This window comes from Parasteatoda tepidariorum, chromosome 10, assembly GCF_982258835.1.
Source record: "Parasteatoda tepidariorum strain Cologne lab strain chromosome 10, Ptep-v5.0, whole genome shotgun sequence".
NCBI classification, from domain to species: Eukaryota; Metazoa; Arthropoda; class Arachnida; order Araneae; family Theridiidae; genus Parasteatoda; species Parasteatoda tepidariorum.
Genome location: NC_141764.1, coordinates 76,852,436 through 76,875,795, shown reverse-complemented (window position 1 = coordinate 76,875,795; position 23,360 = coordinate 76,852,436). Strand labels below are relative to the sequence as shown.

Here is a 23,360-nt window from a genome sequence, read left to right as displayed (position 1 = left end):
AATTAAAATGTTAAAATTTGTAGTTTATGAGAGATAAAGGAAGAAAAAAATGAAGCTGAAGTGAAGTGACTCAATGTCGAAAATAAGAAAAGCCGCTTTTAGCGATCCATATAGCTTTTTTAATTTCAATTAAATATTTTACGTAATAATGTAATTAACGTATAATTTCATCAAGAAAGATACTTGATGTTAAATAAAAATGACTTGCTATCGAAAGAAAGATGGTGGGCCAAACGTCAAGTTCTACGAATCTCCTGAAACAATCGCCCAGTTTGATACTGTGCGTCAATGGCTGCAAAAAAATTGTAAAAAGGTAAATTGTCATTTCTGTTTGACTTTCAATGTGTAACTGTTACTCACCTTTCAATTTGATCATTATCTAACACCAATTTGCTTATTTTCTTCTGTAACTGCTTTCTTATGATTCGAACATTATTATATATGATAAAACGATATATGCATTGCTGGGTAACGTAGTATAACACTGGAAAAAAAAAAAAAAGAAGCTCTAGTGTTACCTTTACCGTTAATGATTAAATTATTCATTTTGCATTTCAGTTTGAATTATAGTTTAAGTAGTAACAATACCTCAATTTTCCATATATTTATTACATTTTATAGTTAAGATAATCAAATAAAACCGTTTAATTCGATATTGTCTGTGAGAGAGAATTACATAATTGAATTTTATTGCAAATTTTGATATCTGAAGTAAGATTATTTGCAGAAGCTATTACAAAATTTGTTTTTATGTATTGGCTGCTATTGATATATAAGGTGTATTAATTTAAATTTGTTTAATAAAATTTTGATAAATTTTTTTTTTGAAATGGTTCGTTTTTATCTGATGTACAAGCACTATTGGTATTTTAATGGATATTTTCTTATCATGATCTGCTGCACACACTACAACCACTAAGACACCAAATGGATTTTAAACTTTCAAATTTAAAAGTAAAAACTTTTGAAGTTTGCAGTTTTACACTTAGAGTGCATTTTTTCAGTGATGTTCAGTTTATTTATCTTTTTTTTAAAAAGTTTTCTTGTGGGTTACTGTTTGGAAATTGGCGAGACTTGGTGATTATTTTTTGTGTTTATAATGATAATGAAATTGTGTAGTTTTCAATGTTGTGATCTACCCCAAAACAATCATCAAGATTTGGGGACTTGCGTTCTGTGGCACAAGAGAAACTAAGAAAAAGTCTTGCTGAAGGAGGGAAATTCAGTCACCATTAAGCAAACATTACTTGTTTTTCACAAATCATCTGCAAGTATTGAAGTCATTCATGCATTGATCATTATATTTGGTGTAACAGATCACTCCATTAAGAGTTTTATGGTTGTATAATATATTTTATATATTTATTTATTTATTGATGTAAAAAAAAAGCTGTAATATTGTGATGGATTGAACAAATGCTGAAGCGAGTTATGTTCTATTGTCATTGCTCTGTAGAAGAATTTTTTTCTTGTTTTCTATGAAAAATCTCTGTAGCACTAATATCTTTCTGCAATGGTTTTTGATAGTTACAAACCTATATGTTCCTAATTTAAAGTAACAGAAGCAATTTGTTTCTTAAAAAAAAAAAAAAAAAAAAGCCTGCACAAAGTACATACAAAACAAAACTGTGTGTAGTTTTAATTCTAAAGTTTTTTTTTCATCTACTGAAAAAAAGAATACATATTCTAATATTATGGGGTATATTTGTAGGAGAAAAACATACATTATCTCCCTTTTTGCATTTTGTGAATCCCAATCACATGAAAAAGATATTAAAAAATCTTAAAATTTGTGGCATTAACTTGCGAGTGTTAACATTTCAATAATAATCTTGTGTTAATTTATAATATCACACTCTTTTCTTCCAAGAACTTAATCAAAACTACATTAGAATCTTTGCATAAAAAAGTAAATACTCTAATGTACGATTCGCTTTTCCCATATTATCAGAAATATATTGAGATCTTTAAAAAACATGCAATAATCATTATGAATAGCTGCCGAAAAAACAATTGAAATAATTACATGGATTTATTATACTAATGGAGTACATTGAGCGTGGGAAGAAGTAAATAAGCGATTATGTCAAAAAAGTGATGGTATGGCCATATTAAAAGTAAATAATCAAATGCCCGCATCATAATAAAAGTATGGTGATATTGAAAATAAATAATCAAAATTCGGGACTAATAAAATTTTTATAGACAAATATTCAGATTTTTTTTTCTTAAAAAATGTGAGTATCCGTAGCAATAACAGTGGAAAAAAATGGTGGAAAGACCCCTTAAATTTACAGTGTATGCAAACTAAGCATACCAAAGAATGATTGCTTGAATATCTATGATAATAACTGAGCAATGAAATACATCTGGCCTTCCAAGTGTAATATCATAGCAATTCTTGAAAAAAAATTACAAAACACTACCTTAACGGCATAATAATTTTCGGGCTTTCTGCAACATACGTCTCTAATACTAATATCTTTCTGCAAGATACTTTTGAAAATAACAAGAAATATGCATGTTACTAATTTAAAGTAACAGAAGCGTCAACTACAATAAAAAAAACTTTTAATTGCATATGTAATATTTTTTTTTAAATTCTAATATGTCGATATTCTTGCATTATGTAGAAGGAAAAGACACTAATTAGTTTTTTTTTCATCTTTTATAAATCATCGTAGCTTTTTTTTAAAAATTGTGAAATCCGTAGTAGTAACTACCAGAAAAAAAGTTCGACCCCAAAATCTCAAACTCTTCAAAAAGAGATTACTAAATGCGTGTTTTCATTTTAAAATTCAGTTGTTGTAATAAATAATACAGTATTAAAAATATTTGATTTTAAAAGCTATGTGTAAATTAATAATAATAACTGCATAAAAAATAGAACGAAAATTTCTGTAGAAAAGAAAACAAACTATTTACTTCATTGCTCTTTATTTTTTATTATCCTTAAATGAGAACCGAAAAATTACAAGCATTTTTTTTCATTCCCATGCGCAAGAAAAGCATCTTTCGACTATAATACAGAAGAAAAAGGAAAAAAATTTCTGCAGAAAGGAAAACCCAAGTTTTTTTACTTCCCAAAGGAAAAACGTCTCTGCAAGAACTCCGTAACGTTCTGCGACAATGTCGCCATGTTGCCACGACTCTGCTGCAGGGCGTTAGCCCTTATTGTACCAATATTTGTAAATTCTTGCTCAATATGGGTTCAAAGAGCCGTTATTTTTCCAATATTGACCCGATATAGAATTATCCAATTCACTGGATATTTTACAACCAATATCGGCTCTATATAAAATTGTCACATTAACCTGATATTTTATATTCATTATTCGGCCAATATAATATCGGCCATTCTAGGACAAGTATTAAAAAAACCTAGACATGCCTCCTAAAAAGTCCCTCGGTGCAAGTTCTTATAGGATCCGTATTGAACCAATTTTGATCTTAACTGGAGACATTTACATACATACATTTACAATTTCATGAGTTCTTAGCAAAAAAGGGGAGACTTAATATGTCATTTAAAATTTTCATGAGCGTTATATTATATTAAAAATATTGAATCTATTTTACTTTACCAAATTAAAAAAGCAAAATTAGTAAATTTATCTTTTGAAAAGAATTCTGCAGAACATTTCTTCAAAAATGTCTGCAGAAAAGAAAACCGCACTTTTTTGCTTCGTTAATAAAACATTCTGTTAGAACTTAGAAACAATCTGGGACTGTGACACTGTGAAAATATTGAATCAATGAATATCATATTAAAAAATTGAACTGATTTTATTTCTACCAAATTATAAAAGCAAAATTAGTAAAAAGGTATCTTTTGAAAAGAATTCTGCTGAAAAGAAAATCAAACTTTTTTGCTACCCAAATAAAACATTCTGCTAAAAATTAGTAACAATCTGGGACTGTGTCCATACTATTCTGCCATGGGAAATAGGTGACCTCCCCCCCCCCCAGGTGCAGTTTACATGCAGCAAATTCTTACCAAACCTACAGTAAAACTTCAATTAAAATATTTTGCTTTCAAAATTGCTTTTTTTTATTATAATTTTTTAAATCAAAGTCTAAATAAATTTTGTTTTCCACAACATTTTTAATTATTGAAAAGTCTATTGGTAAAACCATCATGATTGATTTGACTAATTATTGCAGTACATACAAGCTGATCCACCTACTGCAAAAGGCTTAGCTGCTCTTGTAAACCAACTAGTACAATTCCAAGAAGATGCTTTTGGCAGAACTGTCAGCAAACCTCCTCTTACTAGACTTCCGGTAAATATAGTATCTCCTATGCCTCGATTTCTTTTATTCCACATTAAGACTATCTAAAATAATATTTTACCTTTGTTATAGATGAAGTGTTTTTTGGACTTCAGACCTAGTGGATCTTTATGTCACATTTTGGCTGCTGTTTACAAGTTCAAAAGTGAACAAGGATGGTAAATATTTGATGTTTTGTTTATTTATTTTTCAGCGAATTGAAATTTTATTTGACAAATTTCATTTTGCAAATAGTTTCTGTTAAAATGAAATCGTGCTTAAAAATAATTTTTATGCAACTGAAGCATGGGTTTAAAATTGCTGGAAAATTTTTTGATCCATCTATCTTTAATTTTTTTTTCTTCACCATATGTCACTTTCTATATATATAATATAGCAAGTAATTAAAAAAAAAAAAAAACAATTTGTTTGCTTTATGTAATCTGTAATATTTTGTCAATTTTTTTATGTTATTCAAAAAATAATTTAATTTTTTTCTTTATTTTTGTTGCAAAATAAGTATGTATGTTTTGTATGTATTTTCAATGTAACACTTAATTCTTTCTGTTATAGTTACTAAAAAAAATTGCATCTTTATAATCAAAATAAACAGATAGTTTAAAAAAACATTTCAATGCAAGGGAAAAGGATAATAATTATTTTGCTACTATAAGCACCCTAAAAGAGCAGATTTTTTTTTTATTTAAAAAAAAAAGGAAAATAAACTTAGATAAGAAGAGTAAACTATGAATATTAATGAAGATTAATTTTGATAGTGTTTGAAAAAAACACCAGCAGACAAATTGTGAATGTTTTTACAAGCTAAATCCACCCAATTCTGTTCCATGTTTATGTTATTATTTTTTTATTAAATGGAATAATATTAAGTAATTAAAATTTACTTTTAGAATATGATGCTTTTCTTAATGTAATTTTTTTCTGTCCAGTTAATTCGTTTCATGAAATGAAAAAAAAGAAGAAAAATTTAAATTATTGTGTGAAATTAAAATTATTGTTCATTGTTGATTTTTTTTTAATGAATTGTGCACGTTTACCTTAAATATCTATTATCCCGAAAAATCCATTTTCCTCAGTAGGGAATCCATTCTCAATGATTCCGTTTTGGACTTTCTACTGTATAAATTAATTTCTTGTTATTACTTTTTGAGTTTTTTCTAAAGATTGTTTCCAACCACTTATCTAATAATCTTTGTTATATACTAGAATTAAAAGATTCTATTTATAAATACATAAGATAAATATTTAAGAATCTTTTATTTCCCCTTTTTTTTACTCTACTCTCATCCTCTTGCAAACTCTTTTGCTCATCAATTAATGAAATTCAATTTGGAAATCAATGTGTTTACTACACATTGAATATAGATTTATAAAATGAGGAAGGCAATTAAATATCTTTTTCCTCATTTAAAAATTTTGCAGAATAAATTTATATTGAATGTCTACTATAAACATGTTAATGCGATCTAGTTCCTGGATGTCCAATCCAATAAAGAAATTTATTCTTTTATTTCAGGCGCAGATTTGATTTTCAATCTCCATCTCGTATGGATCGCAATGTAGAAATGTTCATGACGATTGAAAAAACATTGGTCCAAAATAAATGTTTAACCCTTCCGCACATTTTTATAATGCCTGAAGTGGAAAAACAGTTGGTACCCAGATTAAAGGACATCATTAAGCGTCATCAAGGCACTATAGCAGAAAACCCTGATGATGCATCTCATCTAGTACACCCACCTTTACCAACTACAGATGGACCTGGTGAGTTATTTCATTTCAAAATAAGAATTTGATTTGAAATTCATTTGTTTAGATTTGTATGAATTTCTTTCCTTTTTTTTTTTCCTTTTGCTAAAATGTAATATTCAGAAGTTAATATGCATAAATTAATTCATAAAGTATTTCAGTTGTGATTCAAACCGAAAAATTCTTTAAACGTGACAAATATTTATTTTAATTTATACAAATACTTAATTATTTATTAATGCAAATATTTAAACATTAATACAAATATTTAAATTTAAGCACAATAAATTTCTTGTCATGTCAAATTGACAATGATTATTCATGTCAATTGATTGGTGTCATTTAACCTGTATGACAATATTTTTATAAACTTCTAATTGATCATATGTGGATTGAGAATAATTATAGTTCAGAAGATTTTGCCCCAATACAAAATTATATAAATCATATGATAAAAACATAGCCAACTCGACTGGATTTACCAGTAGACTACTGGATTTTGCCACTTTTACTGGTTTCATCTAATTTCTCCCAGTTTTTGTACATTTTAGAAAATTCCCTAAAATTAAGTTGCCTAAAAAAATCCCTATTGAAATAGAGTTTTTCTCAGTTTATTGCTTGCGTGAATATTTAAATTAGTGTTGCATAATGATATGAGCTTCATATATAGTATTCAGTTTAAAGTTTTTCTTTTCAAAAATTCTGAGTTTATTTTTATTTGGAATTCTCTTTTTAAATTAATTGAACTATTGAATATCTTTAAACTATCAATAATAAATTATTTGTCTATTATTATTAAAAATTATGAGTTAACATAAGAAAAAGCATTTTAAGTTCATCATTTAATGTCAATCGTAACTGGTAAATTTTACTTACCATTAATTAAGTTTTTGTATTTTGATGACAATAAAAATCCCTAAAATTCCCTATATGTAAAATATTTAGTATATTGTATCATATTTAGTATTTTGTATGTATTATAAAACATTGTAAAATATTTAGTATTCCGCAAAATCTACTGGATTTTTTCTTATCCATGTTGGCAGCTATGTAAAAACTTGTAAACATTTCAGGCATTTCTTGCTTTTATTTTTAGTTAATAAAACTAATATGTTTCAGAATTCTTAACTCTAAAACCTTTTCTTTAAAAAAATTTAAAAAAAATAAAGAAAATTTAAAACTTATTTTAAGACATTGTACTTATCATTAGCAACTTGTATTTTTCTTTGGTTTATTTGTAGACTACTATTTTGAAACATTTTTACCTTAGATTCATATTTTTAAAATGTTTACTAAATTTTCTTTATTAAATTTCAGAAGATTGGGTGCGTGTGGTTTTTAGACGGGATAAAAATGTCATGCTACACTGGTGGTTTTATCCTGACTCGTAAGTAGAATCTAAAGATTCAAGTTATTTTGTGTTAAAATGTAAAGTTCAGAATTTTTCAGCAACTGCTCTGGCATAGGAATGAAATGCAGTTATTTTTTTGATTAAGTTGAGTATGTTATATAAAGTAATCTAAGAGATAACAATAGAAACAGTCAAGTGAGTGTCACTGTCATCATCTGCATTAATTGTTTATTTTTGCAATAAATATCTACATGTTTTTTAGCATAAACATTTAAGTCATATCTAACAACAGCTTAATAATAAGCTCATTGTCCCACTTCCCTCTCACATTATCAAATAAAGAATAGTTAACATTTAAGTATTTCAATTCCTTTTAATCAACTAATGAAATGCCTGTTTAAAAAAAAAAAATTGTGGAAGTGATACTCAAAGTTTGAGACATATTTCTGCTGTATCTGTCATAGTTATTTTTATTATTATAAATGGTAATTTTTTTTTTTTTTAAATCTGGAAGGTTTTTATGAAAATCTTGTATAACTAGGGGAACGTTGTTTAATATTGTTTTTACTGTTCTGTTCATGGTTTTTGCAATTAAAGTACAATATTTTAGAGAATCATCATGAAGATTTTTTTACACCATTCTGGCTCCTAAGGTTTCATATCTTGTCCTCCATAGCCAAGCTTCAGCTATACCATTGAAGCTCATCTCTTTCATGCGTTATAATTCTTCACCATATTAGTTTCGGTCTTCCTCGCTTCCTTTGTCCCTCCTTCAGCTTCCAGGTGAGAGCTACATGAGGAAACTAAGTGGCAGGCATTCACAGAATGTGTATCATCCGCATCCATCTTCAATGTTTGATTTAACCTCAGCAATGGGTCTCGTTTTGTCCCCTCAATATAGTTGCTCTTTTGAAATAATGAAAGGATAAAAGATTTTGAAAATCTTTCATAGACAGGGGTCTGTCCAGACATTTTGTGAAAGGTCCGGCTTTTGTGAAATTGTGAAAAAATTACTCACATTCTTTCAACCAGGGTCCTGCTATTAGGAATTTGTGCAAATAGGGTCCGGTTATTGCAAAAAACTTTTTCAACGAGTGTTTAAATTGTAAATTGATACAGGATTATGCTCAGCATTGTAAAATTAAATTTTAAAAAAAATTAAATTTTCAAAAATAAACAGCAATTGCTGCATCTAAATTAGAGGTGCAACATACAAATATTTGGTATTTAGCCTATACTGCTGAACGCAAAATATTCATTTCGGACGAATAATGGAAGAATCGTCTGCAGCAGACAAAACTTAATTCGTTTACATCCATCTTCCTTGTTTTCTTCCTTGGGAAGGATTTATTCAATTAACAAAACAATAAAGAAGATAAACAAATTTGTGAAGGGTTCAATTAAAAGAAAAATCATTTTGTGAAGGGTCCGTTTTTAAGTTAAAATATTTTGTGAAGGGTCCATTTTTATGAAAATATATTTTGTGAAGGGTCCGTTAACAGACACAAATTTCTTCTAAACAGACCCCTGATAGAGCTTTAGTTTGAAAGGATTCAAAGGTTTCTTTAGGCTTAGTAAGTTTCCAAGTTTCACACTTATAAAATAGGACTGCTTTAACCATTGAATTGAAGATGAGTAGTTTATTGATTACTAATGCTGAAGAACTCAAAATTTTATATAATGTTTCAAAAACACCACATGCTTTTTTCAGTCTGGATGTAACATCTTAGTCAGGTCAGTTCCACCTGTAGTATACACTATTGAACCAAGATAACTAAAAATATCAATGTCTTTGATATCTAGTGTTTAGGACATTGAGTTTAGTTACAATTTGGCTGTTTAATATCATTGCTTTAGTTTCTTCAGTATTTCTCTTTAAGCCTACAGTTTCTGTCGTATCTTGTGTTTTTCATACGATATCTTTGAATCTGTCTGATAACATAACAATATTGTCTGCATAATCAAGGTCCTCAAAAAGGTGTGTAGAATTCCACTGAATTCCTGTTCTTTTATTCTTGGTGGTTTTCTTTATAATCCAGTCTATGACAGTAATGAACAACAGACAGGACAGAACACAGCTTTGCCTTATACTGGTTTCTATCCTAAAACTCTCAGTTGCTATGCCATTTTACTAGAGCAGATCCTTTTCTACTCAAGTCTTTGATTATGTTAATACTCTCCACCACAAACGCTCACGTTTAATGCAGTCAAATTCTTTGGAAAATCAGTGAAGTTTAAATATAGGATTGATTGAAATTCAATACTTAGTTCAAATTTTAGGGAATAGAGTCCTAAATAACCCTAAAAGTGATAATTATCTAAACAGATCTGAAACTCATAAGTTTTTTTAAAAAATTTATTGCATTATAGCTGCAAGAAGTCTGTGATTTAACTTAGCATTTTTCACAGATTTTTCTATTAGACTAGCCAGGTCTTCATTTTTTGAAAAATATTTTTTATTTTGAAGTAATTTTTTTTGTTCGAACTAATTTTAATCAGATAAATTATATATATTTTTTTTAGGTTCGATACTTGGGTGACTGGGGCCGAAATCGACCAAGAACCAGATATACCTGATCCTGTTGATGGGCCTTATGAGGTAAGTGACAAAAAATAATGTAACTTATTAGTTTTGTTTGTAATCTATACTAGATTCATATTTACTTACCAGTGGTCCTTCTAATTTGGTTTGCAATGTGAGCTCAAATCTAATCTTTCGTGATTTAAACTTCTCAAATTAAAATCTCCTTCTATTAGATACTGTTATTGACTGTTTAATCAAATGTGCTTTAAGTACTGTTGATGGAAAAGGTTTTTTTTTTTTTTTGTCTTAACAATATTTTTTACAATATTTGATTAGGTATAAATTAAGTTGAGCCATGTTAATGTGAACTATCAATATAAAGAACCCAGCTTCAGTTAGATGGGTACCAGCTTGTTTGGGATAGGTGACTAGCAGTCAATGCTAACCACATTGCTTTAATCATGACCCCCTTAGTAAACAACAGACTTTCGCCGGAGCACTTTATTATTTTTAGTATTTATTTATTGTAGACTACGTTTACTATCAATCTAAATTAAGTATCTTATTTACAACTTAGTATCAACAACTTGTATCTGAGCACAGTTGGATTGATTTTTAGTTACAAGTTTTCTGCAGATAACATAAAAACAATAGGATTTAAATGAATTGTTGATAAAATGCTTTATTGTAATTTAAACTTACTATTGAATTTAAGTATTTTAAATTTTTTGAAGTATTTTAACCTTTCTAAATTTTAAGACTTGTTTTTCAAAGTTATTTTATATTTTCAGGTTAATGCTCGTTGGTTGCTTGATCTGGATACTTTTAATGAGTGGATGAATGTTGATGATTATGAAGTAGAGATGGATGCATTAGTAAGTTTTTTCTTTAGTTGAAATGTATTTTCTTAATTTGTTTTGGTACAACTTCTAAATCAAAGGCATTAAAAGAGTAGAAATAATTATTTCTATTATGGGAAATTTTATGCTTTAAAAATAAATATCGTTGAAATGAGATTTTGTTTTGTCTTTTTTTTTACATTTATATATACATTAAAGATGCTAAGAAAATTTTAATTTTACTTAACATAATTTTTATCAAACAAATTTGAAAGGAATATTGATTCTTATGTTACATTCCATTTTCACATGGTTAGTGTAGACAAGCATTTGATTTAATAACCTAAAAATGACTCTTTGCATCATTCTGAAATTTAATACTCCATACTGGTCTTATTATTCAAAATATAACCTTGTGGTGGGATGAGTCCATTATCACACATCTGGAAAAGGACCTTATTGTTCCAACATCACATGCCTGAAACCAAGCTAGTATTCTTGCTTATTCAAAACTTGCAGTTTCTGTATATTTTAGGCTGATTTTATTGTATAATAAATGCTAATTTTAATTACCCTTGTACAGTGCGCCAAAAAAAAGGGGGCCACTCTGAATAACTTTTGAACTTCATGTTCTAGGACTCTATCTTAATGGTTTGGTGTCCTCAAATATGTTAATTAATCAGTGCAGGCAGTTATGAAATCAGACACAAAGGCATATTTTCTCTGAATAAACATACTTTTTTTTTTGATGGATTCAGATTTTTGACCTCCAAATTATGAGGTGTATAGGTCCTTATAGTTTGGTCAGCAGAACGGTCAGACCTTTTGACCTCTCAATGTTAATTTTAATTTTTGCTTATTCCACCATATCTCAAGAAGCAAATTGATAAAATATTAGCACACAATTATAAAATTTGTTTATCCAAAAATGATTCCATACAAAAAATAATTTCTGTAAATATTTATATTTTTATTTAATATTAGTCTAAAAAAATTTGAATAGTAAGGTGTAAAATTTTTTACATCATTTTAAATTATCTTAATTTCACATGGCAAAACACAAAATTTGATCAAAATTGTTTGAATAGTCCTTGAAGAATCGAATTTTAAATTTAGAACTTTTTTAAAATTTGATCTCTCTGTATCCAACAGATTTCACTCAAAGTTTGTATTTTACCGTGTTATGTAATACTTTAAAAATGAAATGTTGAAAAAGTTTTGAGATTTGGTGAAATATGCAAAAAGTAAAAATAACATTAAGGGTTCCAAACTTTTCGTTGCTATCCTGACCAAACTATTGAAACCAGATTCCCGATCCCTTATATTTTGGGGGCCGGAAATCCGAATCTGTTGGGGGGGGGTATTTTTTTTCTGAGAAAATACGTTTTTGTGTACAATTTCGTCACTTAAAATATTGTTTTGCACTAATTAATATTTAAAGTCACCCCCCTCAGTCTTCTCAGAACGCATAATTCTTTAGCTAAGGAATATATATATATGTGTGTGTGTAAATATATATACTAAGATTTATGTTGGCAAAATTAAAACTGAACTTCAAACATATATCAGAAGATTTCTTTTCCTTTGTTATTAATAGTTGAGTATTGAAAATTATTATAACTCTCAATATTAAATTAAATCGTTATCTTTCTATGATCAATCCTAAGAGCTTTAATAGTTCAAATGTTACTCTTCTTTTGAAATTATTTGTTTTTTTGTCTCTCAATGTATAATATAATATTATGAATATTATTAGATGAATAAAGTGTTATAAATTTAAGGACACGTAATTTCAGAAGTCCAGCAGAATCACTAACTTTATTTAAAACTGAATTGTGTATAGTTAGAATAATTTTTTTATGAGTGATTTTATTTTTAGATTTTATAAATTTTTAAATGTTATTTCTAAATGCATACTGAAACTGACTTATTAAACTTTTATATTGTAGGGACGTCGGCGTTCTCCTAGAGGCAAATACACTATTGAAGAGGTATAAACTTTGCATTTGAAATTATATTATTATTTAAAATAATTATTTTATTGAGCTAAAAATGTAACTACTTTATTCTTCAACTTGTTTATAGTATTTTTCTAGAAAGTTCATTGCTATATAATAATAATTAATTGTTTAAAAAACAATTTTGGAGACAAATTTATTACATTTTCATAATAAAACATAATTTTTTTTCCAGTTACTTGCTGGCGTTGATAGTGATAAAAAGGACAAAAAAGGAAAGAAACGAAAACGATCTCCATCTCCTGTTTCTGAAAAGCGCAAAAACAAAAGGTTTTTTTATTTTATATTATGAGTAGTGTGTAAATTTATGTAGTCGTAAATACATATTTTTAAAATTTATGTGATTTTTATTATTAGTGTCATTAAAATTAATAACATTAAAAAAAAATTTTAGTTTTTATGAGAACTACAGCAAGATGAAAATGAAAAAACTTAATATAAATAAAATTACATTGTTGAAAGCAATTTTTTAAAAATGTTTGTAAATAATTTATTTTATTTCCAATCCTAAAATTAGAGAAAAAGGCTGAACTATACTAAAATTTGTCTTATGAACATTGTTCTATAATATTTACATATAACATAAAAACGTAAACACATAAACCAGTTCTCATTATTGACGGTGCATTTTTATTAGAGTAAAAATCCCATGGCATGGTTCTTTTTTTTGCTAGGTAGATACAAATTCTGTGGCTGTTATTCACTAAATATGAATTAAAATCAAAACCCCATTTTTTAGGCAGTTATTCATGGTTCATATATTAATCATTTGCTAATTGAAATGTAATTATATGAAATGTAAATATAAAGTGTTGTTAATATTTTAGTCGGAGCAGTAGAGGGCCGACTCTGCTAACAAAAAAGAAATCATTGCGAGGGGATGACGAAATGGATGATTTAACAAAGGATATGGAAGAGCCATCCCCAGAACCTAATGTGCAAGAAGTACACATTCAAAAAAACAGTAAGTATAATCTATTTTTTATTGAAAAATAATTAATTAAAGCTGTTTGTGTAAGACAAAGTTGCTTAACTCATATTGCAATGTTATTTAAAATTTGTTTCAAGTGCATTTTACTCCTTAATCAGAGTTTCTAAAAACTCTCGAGGAAAACTCAAGGGTATAAAAGTTTTATCAAAAGATGAACCTTTTGCTAAAAGCCAGTAGCCAGTTCTAATTCATGTCAATAAATCATCTGATTATCTTAAGTGGAAATCTCACTAATATGGGTATTTTCATATATTTTAGGGCTGTCCATTTTTAAAAATATCTTCACTAATAATAATTTCTTTCGCTTATAAAGTTTTACCTGCACAGCATTATTTTTATAGACTTGATCATATAGGTTTGCATTTACTGGCAATGAAAATTTAATGGTCCAATAGGACCACCTAGATATTCATTAAGGGGTCCATAAACTAAATATGGCTGGCAAACTTGAGAAGAAAAAAAATCGAACTTTACTATTACATAATTCCTGTTATGGTTTACACAGGGTTGCCACAGGCGACTGAAATGCAACTATTTGCACCTATTTTTGGCATGAGGCGACTATGGCAACTTTTTTAGCCTGAAAAGGCTTAAAAAGCAGCTATTTTCAGGAAAAGGAGACTTTTCTGTACGCCTAGTGATTTTTTCAGCATAAATTGGATGGAAAGCCTGCGGGAGCTTCTGATCACACTGAATTCTTTTTTTCTTAAAAAATAAAAAATTTTGAATTGCATTTGGCAACACTTGCAGAACGTTTGGCGACAATTGTCACAATACTAGCGAGAACCTTATATATAAACTGAGATTAACTGTTGTGAGAACTCAGTTTTTTTTTGGATGACAAGTAATAATCTAATTAAATGTTAGGATAAGGCAAGCTTAACTGGAAATTTTAAAATAAAATTGCCTTTAGTTAGGTTACTATCAAAATTGCTTTAATTTGTTTTCAATAAATTAAATAAAGATGTTGAATTAGTGTATTATTATAGTATAAAATATAAAGTTTATGTTTATCTATTGTGGAATTTTCCATTTTAATTAGTTTTAAATATTTTACTTAGGTTTTTGTTGTTTTAATTTTGTTTCGAATGTTAAAACATGTTAATCTTTATAGCAAATAATCCTAGAAGCAATAAAGATGAATCTCAGCCTTTGAAAGGTGGCACTCTTTTGGAATTAGATGGAAATGACACTGACGATAAGGTATGTTATGCTTTTTACTGCATGAAGTTTCGAAAAGTGTTATGTTAATAATATTTTATTTTTTAAATTTGAAATTAGATGTGACATATGAAGCTGTTTAATAGGATTTTTATTTATTTATTTTTTTAATAAATAAAAAACGAATCATTAAACCTGTGCAGCAGATTTTTACGAATATATTATGTACTTGATACTGATGGTAGAGGTAGACAATTAATCGCATCTAAGAAACTTTACAAAATGACTTTTCCTCTTTTGCTGCTTTATCATTTCGTTTGGCTTATGAGCTGGAAATTAAGATCATTGTTGTAAGTTCTATATTGGGTGATTGTTTTGTACATAGCAACAATTATCTTTTTTTTTTCTTCAAGAGTTCAATTGAGCTAGATGCATTTCTAGGTAAATTCCACTGTTTTTGTAACAGATAGCATACCATGAGGAAGGTTTTCCTGGTATAGATGGTTCTATGCTTCATTTTCCACCTTCTGAAATTGAACTGAAAAACCTTTCGATCTTTTTATGATGGTTAATATAATCAAGGAAAAAGTTCTTTGTCTGAAATTAGTTATTTTATCATGATCGTGTAAAGTCTTGGAAAATAATTTTGCATTTTGTTAATGTATATAGTGCGTCAAATTTTTTTGAGTGCTTAAAAAGTTCTTAAAAGGTGCTTATTTTTTGTTGGAAGCAATGCACAAAATATGCACCCTAAAAGCATATAATAATTTTTTTTCAATACTCTAGGGAGACAAAGAAGAGAAAATGAAAACATCACGTCCTGGTTCTCCCAACAGTCAGAGTCGAGATAAATTGCCTGAAGACAACCAAGATGACAATGTGACTGAGCAAGCCAATCATATTGTGATCCCTAGTTATGCAGCCTGGTTTGATTATAATAGGTAAAACATATTTTTATTTCACTCTCTTAACTTTACATTTTAATTTCCTTACCGCCATTAAAAACATTGTTTTTATTTCAGTGTTCATGCTATAGAAAGAAGAGGGTTGCCGGAATTCTTCAACTTAAAAAACAAATCTAAAACGCCAGAAGTGTAAGGATATAAAATATAATTTTAAAATATTTTAGCATTAAATTTCTTTTATGTGTTGAATAATCATTGTTGTATATTTTTGTGTTTACAGCTACATTGCATATAGGAATTTTATGATTGATACTTATCGACTGAATCCCACAGAGTATTTAACTGTAACTGCTTGCAGGCGGAACTTAGCTGGAGATGTTTGTGCAATCATGAGGTAATAATTTATTTGCCTCAAGGGGTTAATTCTTTTATTTAAGAGTACCTTATTGATCTTTTCTTTATTAGACTTATATACAGTTTTATAATTTTAATAAGCTGTGAGTGTTGGTATAATATTTTCATATTATAAGGAATTAAATCATTGTAAGGAATGCTTAAAAATTATCTTCTGTTTTTGAAAAAGAATTAAAACGCTAACACTTAGAGACGAACCTTGTATTGATGTAGTCTAAGGTCAGTTCTCAGAGTGTTTATGTATTTTTTAAAGAAATCATAACTTATCTAGCATTCATTTAAAATAACATTAGTTTCCTTGTTTATCAACAGGGTGCATGCCTTTTTGGAGCAGTGGGGTCTCGTAAACTACCAAGTTGATGCAGACAGTAGGCCAACTCCTATGGGCCCACCGTCTACCTCGCATTTCCATGTTCTTGCTGATACACCCTCTGGTCTCCAGCCCTTGAATCCTCCTCGCACTAATCAGGTATTTAAGTTGCCTATAATGTTAGTTTGTAAGTAATTAAATAAAATGTCAAAAATTGCTTGTAAATGTTTTTCTTTTTGTTACCTGCCTTATTGTTTTGATTTTGTTGCCATGTATCACTGCAGTTCATTTAGTTTCTCCTCCAAAAAAAGATGGTATCTTGATTAAGATACTTTTCTAGTTTCTTATTTTATTCCGTACCTAAAGCTAGTACCAATTAAAAAAAATTAATGTTGTAAAACAGCATTTTTTAAAAAGAAAGGCATGCAGTTTTAGTGAACTGAAAATATAGTCAAAATCAATTGTAGTCTAATCAATTTTAATCTAAAATTTAGAGGTGAATTAAATAATCTTACTAATACACTTACTAAAATATATTTTGTAAAAATGTATTAATTCATCTGAATTTTATTATCAAAATAAGAGTACCAGGAAGCTAAATATATAAAAAGAAAGGAAGACAAAGTGTATAAGGAAAAATTAAAACTTAGGACAATGTCTCCTTATTGAAATGTGCGAAATCTTGCCAATCTAATCAAATGTTTAAGATTGAAGAGTAAGTTTCATCTTTTTTTCAAAAAATTAAGTTCGAAATTAAACAATTTAGATTACCGTGCCTCTCTTCCATTTAGAACAAAAAATGCTGTCCACTCTTTGCTTATGAATGGGGTCATTTTATTAGAGTTTAAATATAGTTTGCCTTAAAGTTACTGTTTTTTCTTTAATGTATAATTGGCTATTATGATTTTCTTTAATGTATGATTGGTTATTTATTAACAAATGAAAATTTGTTTATGCATTCAGTATTGCTTTTCATTTTCACTTACAACTCATAAAGCAATCTGATTTAATGAATAATGCAAATTCAGCATTTTATTATTGCAAAATTTAGCCGTACTTTGCGGGAAGGCTATATAAAGTGTGGGACGGGTTTGTCAACTAAGAACAAAACAGGATAAAATTTTCATCAACTTTTTTACCACTTTGAAACAAACATTTGTTTCTGTTATTAAGTATAAATAATAGAAAATTTATAAGCTTTGAAAATTTTAGCAATCTGCTGCTTTTGTTTGGTGCTTTTGCTTTGTAAGGCTAGCGCTAATTGTGGAATAACTTTAGTTTACTTTAAGATTTTGATTTTCTTTTTAATTTTTGTTTTAGTCATCTTAGAGTTTTGGTTGGTTCAGATTTCCTCTTTGCTTTTTCTTTCAATTGGTGGTAGAGTAGTTTTTAATTTACTAATTTCCTTGTTTAGACATCAAAGGTTGATTTACTAGATCATAAAAATTAGGTCTAAGTAATGCTTAGGTGGGCTCAGACCTCTAAAAGTGACCCGGAGATCATCTCTATCTCCTATTGATATCAAACATTGTTTTCTTTCACTATTGATATAAGTTTGAGTCATTTGAGATTTCATTTTTTGATACTTATTCATGATAATCCGCAATTCTTATTTTTAGTTTGCTGTTGTAATAAACCCACATTCTTTAAAATTTTTCTCATAAAACAATTTCTTTTAATGTTTTAGCCCTCAGCAGCACAACAAATGCTTAATCTGGATAAAGGTAAAGAAACTCCTGAAGTCAAAACTGAAGAAGGAGTTACAAAACCTCCTATCAATGATAACTTTGGTTTGAGGTTGGATCAATATGCCAAGAAAAATGCTTATATGAAGGTAAATTTTTTTATTTATTTTATATTTTTTGGTCTTACAAAATAAGTTTTTGTATTAGGATAAATTTTTATCAATACTTACATGAGGAAAGTTAGGCTTAAGGGCAAGTTAGAAAGTAATTCATTGAAGAAATAATGTTAACAAATGTGAATAAAGTAAACTGTATTTTTTAATAAATGGTAATAGTAACCTGAGTGTGATGCAATTTTAAAAGCATGGCTAACAACTATAGAACGATGAAGGGTGATGCCATCAAGGAAAACGTTAAAAGTGTTTGGAAAGGAATTGAAAAAAAAAAATCGCTTTTGTGATGTACTTTCCAAAATATAATGTAATTATAAAAAATTCTTTATCATTTAGTTTGAAGTTTATCAATCGGAACTTATAATATATCAGATACATACATAACTAATATATACATAGCTAAATATATCAGATATGCTAAGCCTGCAAGTAAGCAGCTTTGATTTCAGCAGTGAAATTTAACCCCACCCCAAAATTTGTAAGCTACAAATCGTTTGTGGTTGCGCCCTTTTGCATGGTGGATGTTACAGGATAGGGGCTCAGACATTGTGAGGACCACCCTTAGAGTAAGCATACGGATTGATAGATAGGGAGATACAGATTGATAGATATATGAAGATTGGTACGAAGAAATATTATCGATTTGATTCTGATTATTAATATTTTTTAAATATTACAGTGATATAAATTTTTTCTATGAATTGACTTACTATTGTGAGTAATTCAATATTAAAATAAAACTGGAACTAAAGATTAATTCAGTATTGATAAAATAAAACTTTTTCTAAACAAAGTCATTCTGAATTTAAAAATATAATCTTAATTATATTTTTTAGTTTGCTTTAGAAGAAGAATGGTATGGTATATGTATACAGTACAAAAATTTCCTAATTTTGTTCTAATTAGTCCACTAAGAAGCCTGCAAATGTTATATTGGAAATTTGATAAATATTTTATATTGTTTTTGGATATGTATAAATGAAATCATTAAGTTAGTATTAAGTATTTTCAAACTAAGAAGCTGCAACAGTATCAGGAGAATTAATAGAGTAGGAAACTATTCTGTTTACTTTTTTAGATAAAAAAAATAATAAAGATCTAAAATTGGGTTTGCCGCTGCCTTTTTTATTTATTTCTGTTTTATTTTTTGAAGAAAATTTAAAAAAAAAAAAAAAAAACATCCAAAAGCACTTGTTTTTTAAAATGGTGACTTTTTGAAGAATTAGGTGACTATTTTCTCATATATCGTAATATGATCGGCAATTTTTTTTTTTTTTTTTTTTTTTTTTGTTCATTTATGAAAACTGGATCCGTTTTTTATGCTTTTTATCTAAGAAAACATGTTAATAAAAAGAAATTGAAGTATTATTTAACTTATTTATTATTATTTAACTTTATTATAATTTGCCTTATTTATTATTATTTAACTTATTTATTGATTACTTTGCTTTTGCTAAATCTTTATTGTGATACATTATTTAAGTTATTTTGAAATATGTCTAAAATTATATCACTTTAATATTGAATACTTTAGAACAAAGCAGCTGCAACAGTATCAAGAGAATGGACAGAGCAAGAAACTCTTCTGTTATTAGAAGCTTTAGAAATGTATAAAGATGATTGGAATAAAGTATGTGAGCATGTTGGCAGCCGAACTCAAGATGAATGCATCTTGCATTTCTTAAGACTACCGATCGAAGATCCATATCTTGATGATCCTGGAGCAGGAGGGGGTGCCTTAGGTAAAATATTCTCTAAGTATTCAAAAATGTTTGCAGCTATTGAAGTTAAAATTTAATTAGTTTATAAAGTTGATATGATTTCAGAAACAATAGTGAAATACAAATTATAAACCATGTAGTTTTAGTGTGCCTTTTCAAAAAATATTTGTATGAGCCTAGATCATTGTCTTGAAAATATATTTCAAAAAGCTTGTTTCTACAAAAATAATTTTTAATTTTTTAATAACCAACTTATGAGTGTGCTGCTATCCTTAGAATAAACTTTTGATACTGTTAAATAATTGTTCTTTTTCTGGCAAAAGTAATTGTTTTGAAATATGTAATTTTTTCTATTATATTGACTAGTAGATATTTATTTGTTATGTAAATTTTAAGGAACTTTAATATACTTTTTAAAAAATAAATTAGTTATAATACAGTGAAAATGGGCCAGAAATTTTCATGCTTTTATAATTTTAGTCATTTAGGTTAAAGACATTTTTGTACAGCTTGAAATAATAAAACTCCTAAGTCTAGTAGAAAACAAGTTTTGGTTTAAAAATCTCTATCTAGTTAAGATTAAATATTTTTAGACCAAGTGTTCTTTTTTCATAATTTTTCAATTACATATTCCCTTTAGTTATATTTGAATTTGCCTCTGTCCTTGTAAGAGTACACTCATTCACCATAGGATTTTTAGAAGCCTGAGCGAACTGAACCTAAAATTATTTTAACTTAATTGGATACAGTTTAAAATTATCAGTTGCCATTTTTGATCTTTGTGACTAAATAAAAGTCACCATAAAATATTAGCTGTCTAAGAAAAAAAGAAATTTTCTACATTAGTTTCAAAGTATTTTGATGAAGTTCTTCAACGTAAGCTAGGCTCAATATTTTCTTAAAATTTTTGACCTATTTTATCTTTATGGTTTCACCATTTTAAGGTTGAGAATATCTGTTATTAACAATTTTACACCAAAACCAGAATGCTGAATGGTAAAAGCAGTGAAATAGATTTAAAGGGGTTTTTTAAAAAATACTTTATCCAAAAGAACAATCTTTTTTTTATTTGTTATTTTTAATCAGTTAGGGGAAAAAATACTATCTGGAAGTAATCTTTTATCTTGCAATAATTTTTATAAAACGTGTTACTAAATTATAATTTATTTTTTTTTAATTAACAGGTCCTCTAGCATTTCAACCTATTCCATTTTCAAAGGCTGGAAATCCAATAATGTCAACAGTCTCCTTTTTAGCATCAGTTGTTGATCCTCGCATTGCTGCTGCAGCAGCTCAAGCTGCTATGGGTAAGAGTTAAAAAAATTTTTTTAACCATATTAAAAAAGTTTTAAATAACAGTATCTGTATATAACGTGTAATCTTATGGGTACCTAAATCCCTTATGATTTTTATGAACTTTACCATACTTTTGCTGTAAGAAAGGACTCAAAAGTAATGAGTGCCATTTCTTATTTGCTTGTAACTGGTAGCCCATCCTTTACCTGAGTTCATAGTAAAATGTGGTTGCTTTGTTTTACAACCGACCAGCTTTTTTTCCTTTATCTCATTTATTGGAGGGGAAAAAACGATTTTCTTAGCAATGAAATTTTTATGCAGGCTTGTAACATTTAAGGGCTTTAATAAAGATAATGCATGTTCAAAATTTTGATTGAATGTGTTCTAGTTTTGATCTGTGATCATTTTTTTATCACCTGATGATTCTGCACGTACAAAGTTGTATTTTAACTCGCAGTCTTCTTTGTGTAGCAAAACCGGTTTTCCCATGTTATTGAAGAGGAAATAGTGTATTGTGGAGAATTAATATCCCAATTTTGGCCATTTGCTAATCTGCCAATTGGTTAAATCTAGTTGAGAATATGTATATATTTTAAATATTAATTTTTAATCTAGTATTGGTATCATGAAAGTGAATTTCTCCAAGATTGATGGAATCTTGATATCTAAATATAATAGATATGTTAATTATAAATAAATTGTACTTTCTGATAAAATACTTGTTGATTATTTTATCAGATATTATTGCTAAACTCTTCTTATTCATTCCAATAAATTTTGCAGATGAGTTTGCGAAAATAAAAGACGAAGTTCCTTCTGCTCTTCTTGATGCTCACATAAAAAATGTTGAAGCTGCCGCAGCTGATGGTAATTCTGATCCTAAATCAGGATTAGACATGACTGGCATTGCTGGCACTTTAGAAAGAGAAGAAGGAGGTGAGTTTATCTTTTTTAAGCTCTCTTGTTAACTGAGTTGGATGTTTGATTTATCATTTTATTCTCTGCTTCTCATTAAATGAAACAAGTCCTTTTTTTTAAATACAATTATTGGGTCAAGAGTTCCTAACATTGATTAATTAACCAAATGCAATAGTCAGATTAGTTATATTGCTCAAAAATCTATTTTAAAATTAGCATTGTTTATTAATAAAGCAATAAAAGGACTTAAAATGAGATTTTAAAAGAACCACGTGAATATAAGAGCTAGTAAAATAGGATTGGCAGGCAGACCTGCTAACTCTCGGGCTTTAGGCCTGAGTTTTAAACTTTTGCTTTCACTCTCAGAACCTTAAGCCATAAAAGCATTTTTAAGGCTTTTTTTTTTTTTTTTTTTTTAAGTACGTGTACAAATTGAAAGAGGGTCCATGCTCACCCCTGAAAACTTTCCCGAATGTCAGTAGTTTTGTACTTTGAGTGCATTTAGTTTATTGTTAATATTTCTTTTTAAAACCTTTTTAAATATTTGGAAATATCTGATAAACCTTTTTTAAAAAAAATAATAACACAGCTTTTAGCAAAGCATATAATATCTCAATTCATGCTAAAATAAATAATTTGAGTAATAATTCAACTGTTATTTTTGAGTACCAAATTTTTGGTGATAGTTTTTCTGTGTTCACAAAAGTTAAAGGAAAAAATAGCAAAGCCTGTTTCTTGATATTCTAGAAACTCTGTTTTGTACTTTATGGTGCAAAGACATTTCGGAACAGAATTTTTTTATTCTTTTGATTGGATAAATACAAAATGGGGTAAAATCAATTGCAGGAAAAGTAAAACCAACAGTGTGTTGTGTTGGCCTAGTTAAAGCTGGCAGTATTGTCTTGGGAGAAAATATTTAGCCCTATGATGAAAATCCAGACTTAATTCTGTTCTTTATCAGAACAAACTAATTTGATAGGTAAACCAGAAAGAGTTTCTGAAATGTTTTTAAACG

General features: G+C 28.0%; 1 protein-coding gene across 3 annotated transcripts in view; it reads left to right on the top strand.

Moving 5' to 3' along the window:
* The first annotated feature begins 32 nt into the window (after positions 1-32).
* mor (SWI/SNF- related protein mor) overlaps positions 33-23,360 on the top strand; it is a 40,071-nt gene continuing 16,743 nt past the window's right edge. The window contains exons 1-19 of one of the 3 annotated variants that reach the window (XM_016052416.5): positions 33-313; positions 4,165-4,284; positions 4,366-4,451; positions 5,807-6,054; positions 7,357-7,426; positions 9,914-9,989; positions 10,706-10,789; positions 12,703-12,744; positions 12,947-13,041; positions 13,599-13,735; positions 14,877-14,965; positions 15,710-15,864; positions 15,946-16,017; positions 16,109-16,222; positions 16,555-16,711; positions 18,240-18,386; positions 19,945-20,152; positions 21,316-21,438; positions 22,211-22,363. In XM_016052416.5, coding sequence (XP_015907902.3) covers positions 200-313; positions 4,165-4,284; positions 4,366-4,451; positions 5,807-6,054; positions 7,357-7,426; positions 9,914-9,989; positions 10,706-10,789; positions 12,703-12,744; positions 12,947-13,041; positions 13,599-13,735; positions 14,877-14,965; positions 15,710-15,864; positions 15,946-16,017; positions 16,109-16,222; positions 16,555-16,711; positions 18,240-18,386; positions 19,945-20,152; positions 21,316-21,438; positions 22,211-22,363 — 2,290 coding nt within the window. In that variant the 5' untranslated portion in view covers positions 33-199. The remainder of the gene's footprint in view (positions 314-4,164; positions 4,285-4,365; positions 4,452-5,806; positions 6,055-7,356; positions 7,427-9,913; positions 9,990-10,705; positions 10,790-12,702; positions 12,745-12,946; positions 13,042-13,598; positions 13,736-14,876; positions 14,966-15,709; positions 15,865-15,945; positions 16,018-16,108; positions 16,223-16,554; positions 16,712-18,239; positions 18,387-19,944; positions 20,153-21,315; positions 21,439-22,210; positions 22,364-23,360) is intronic. The other 2 variants (XM_016052347.4, XM_016052491.5) reach the window with 2 other exon arrangements.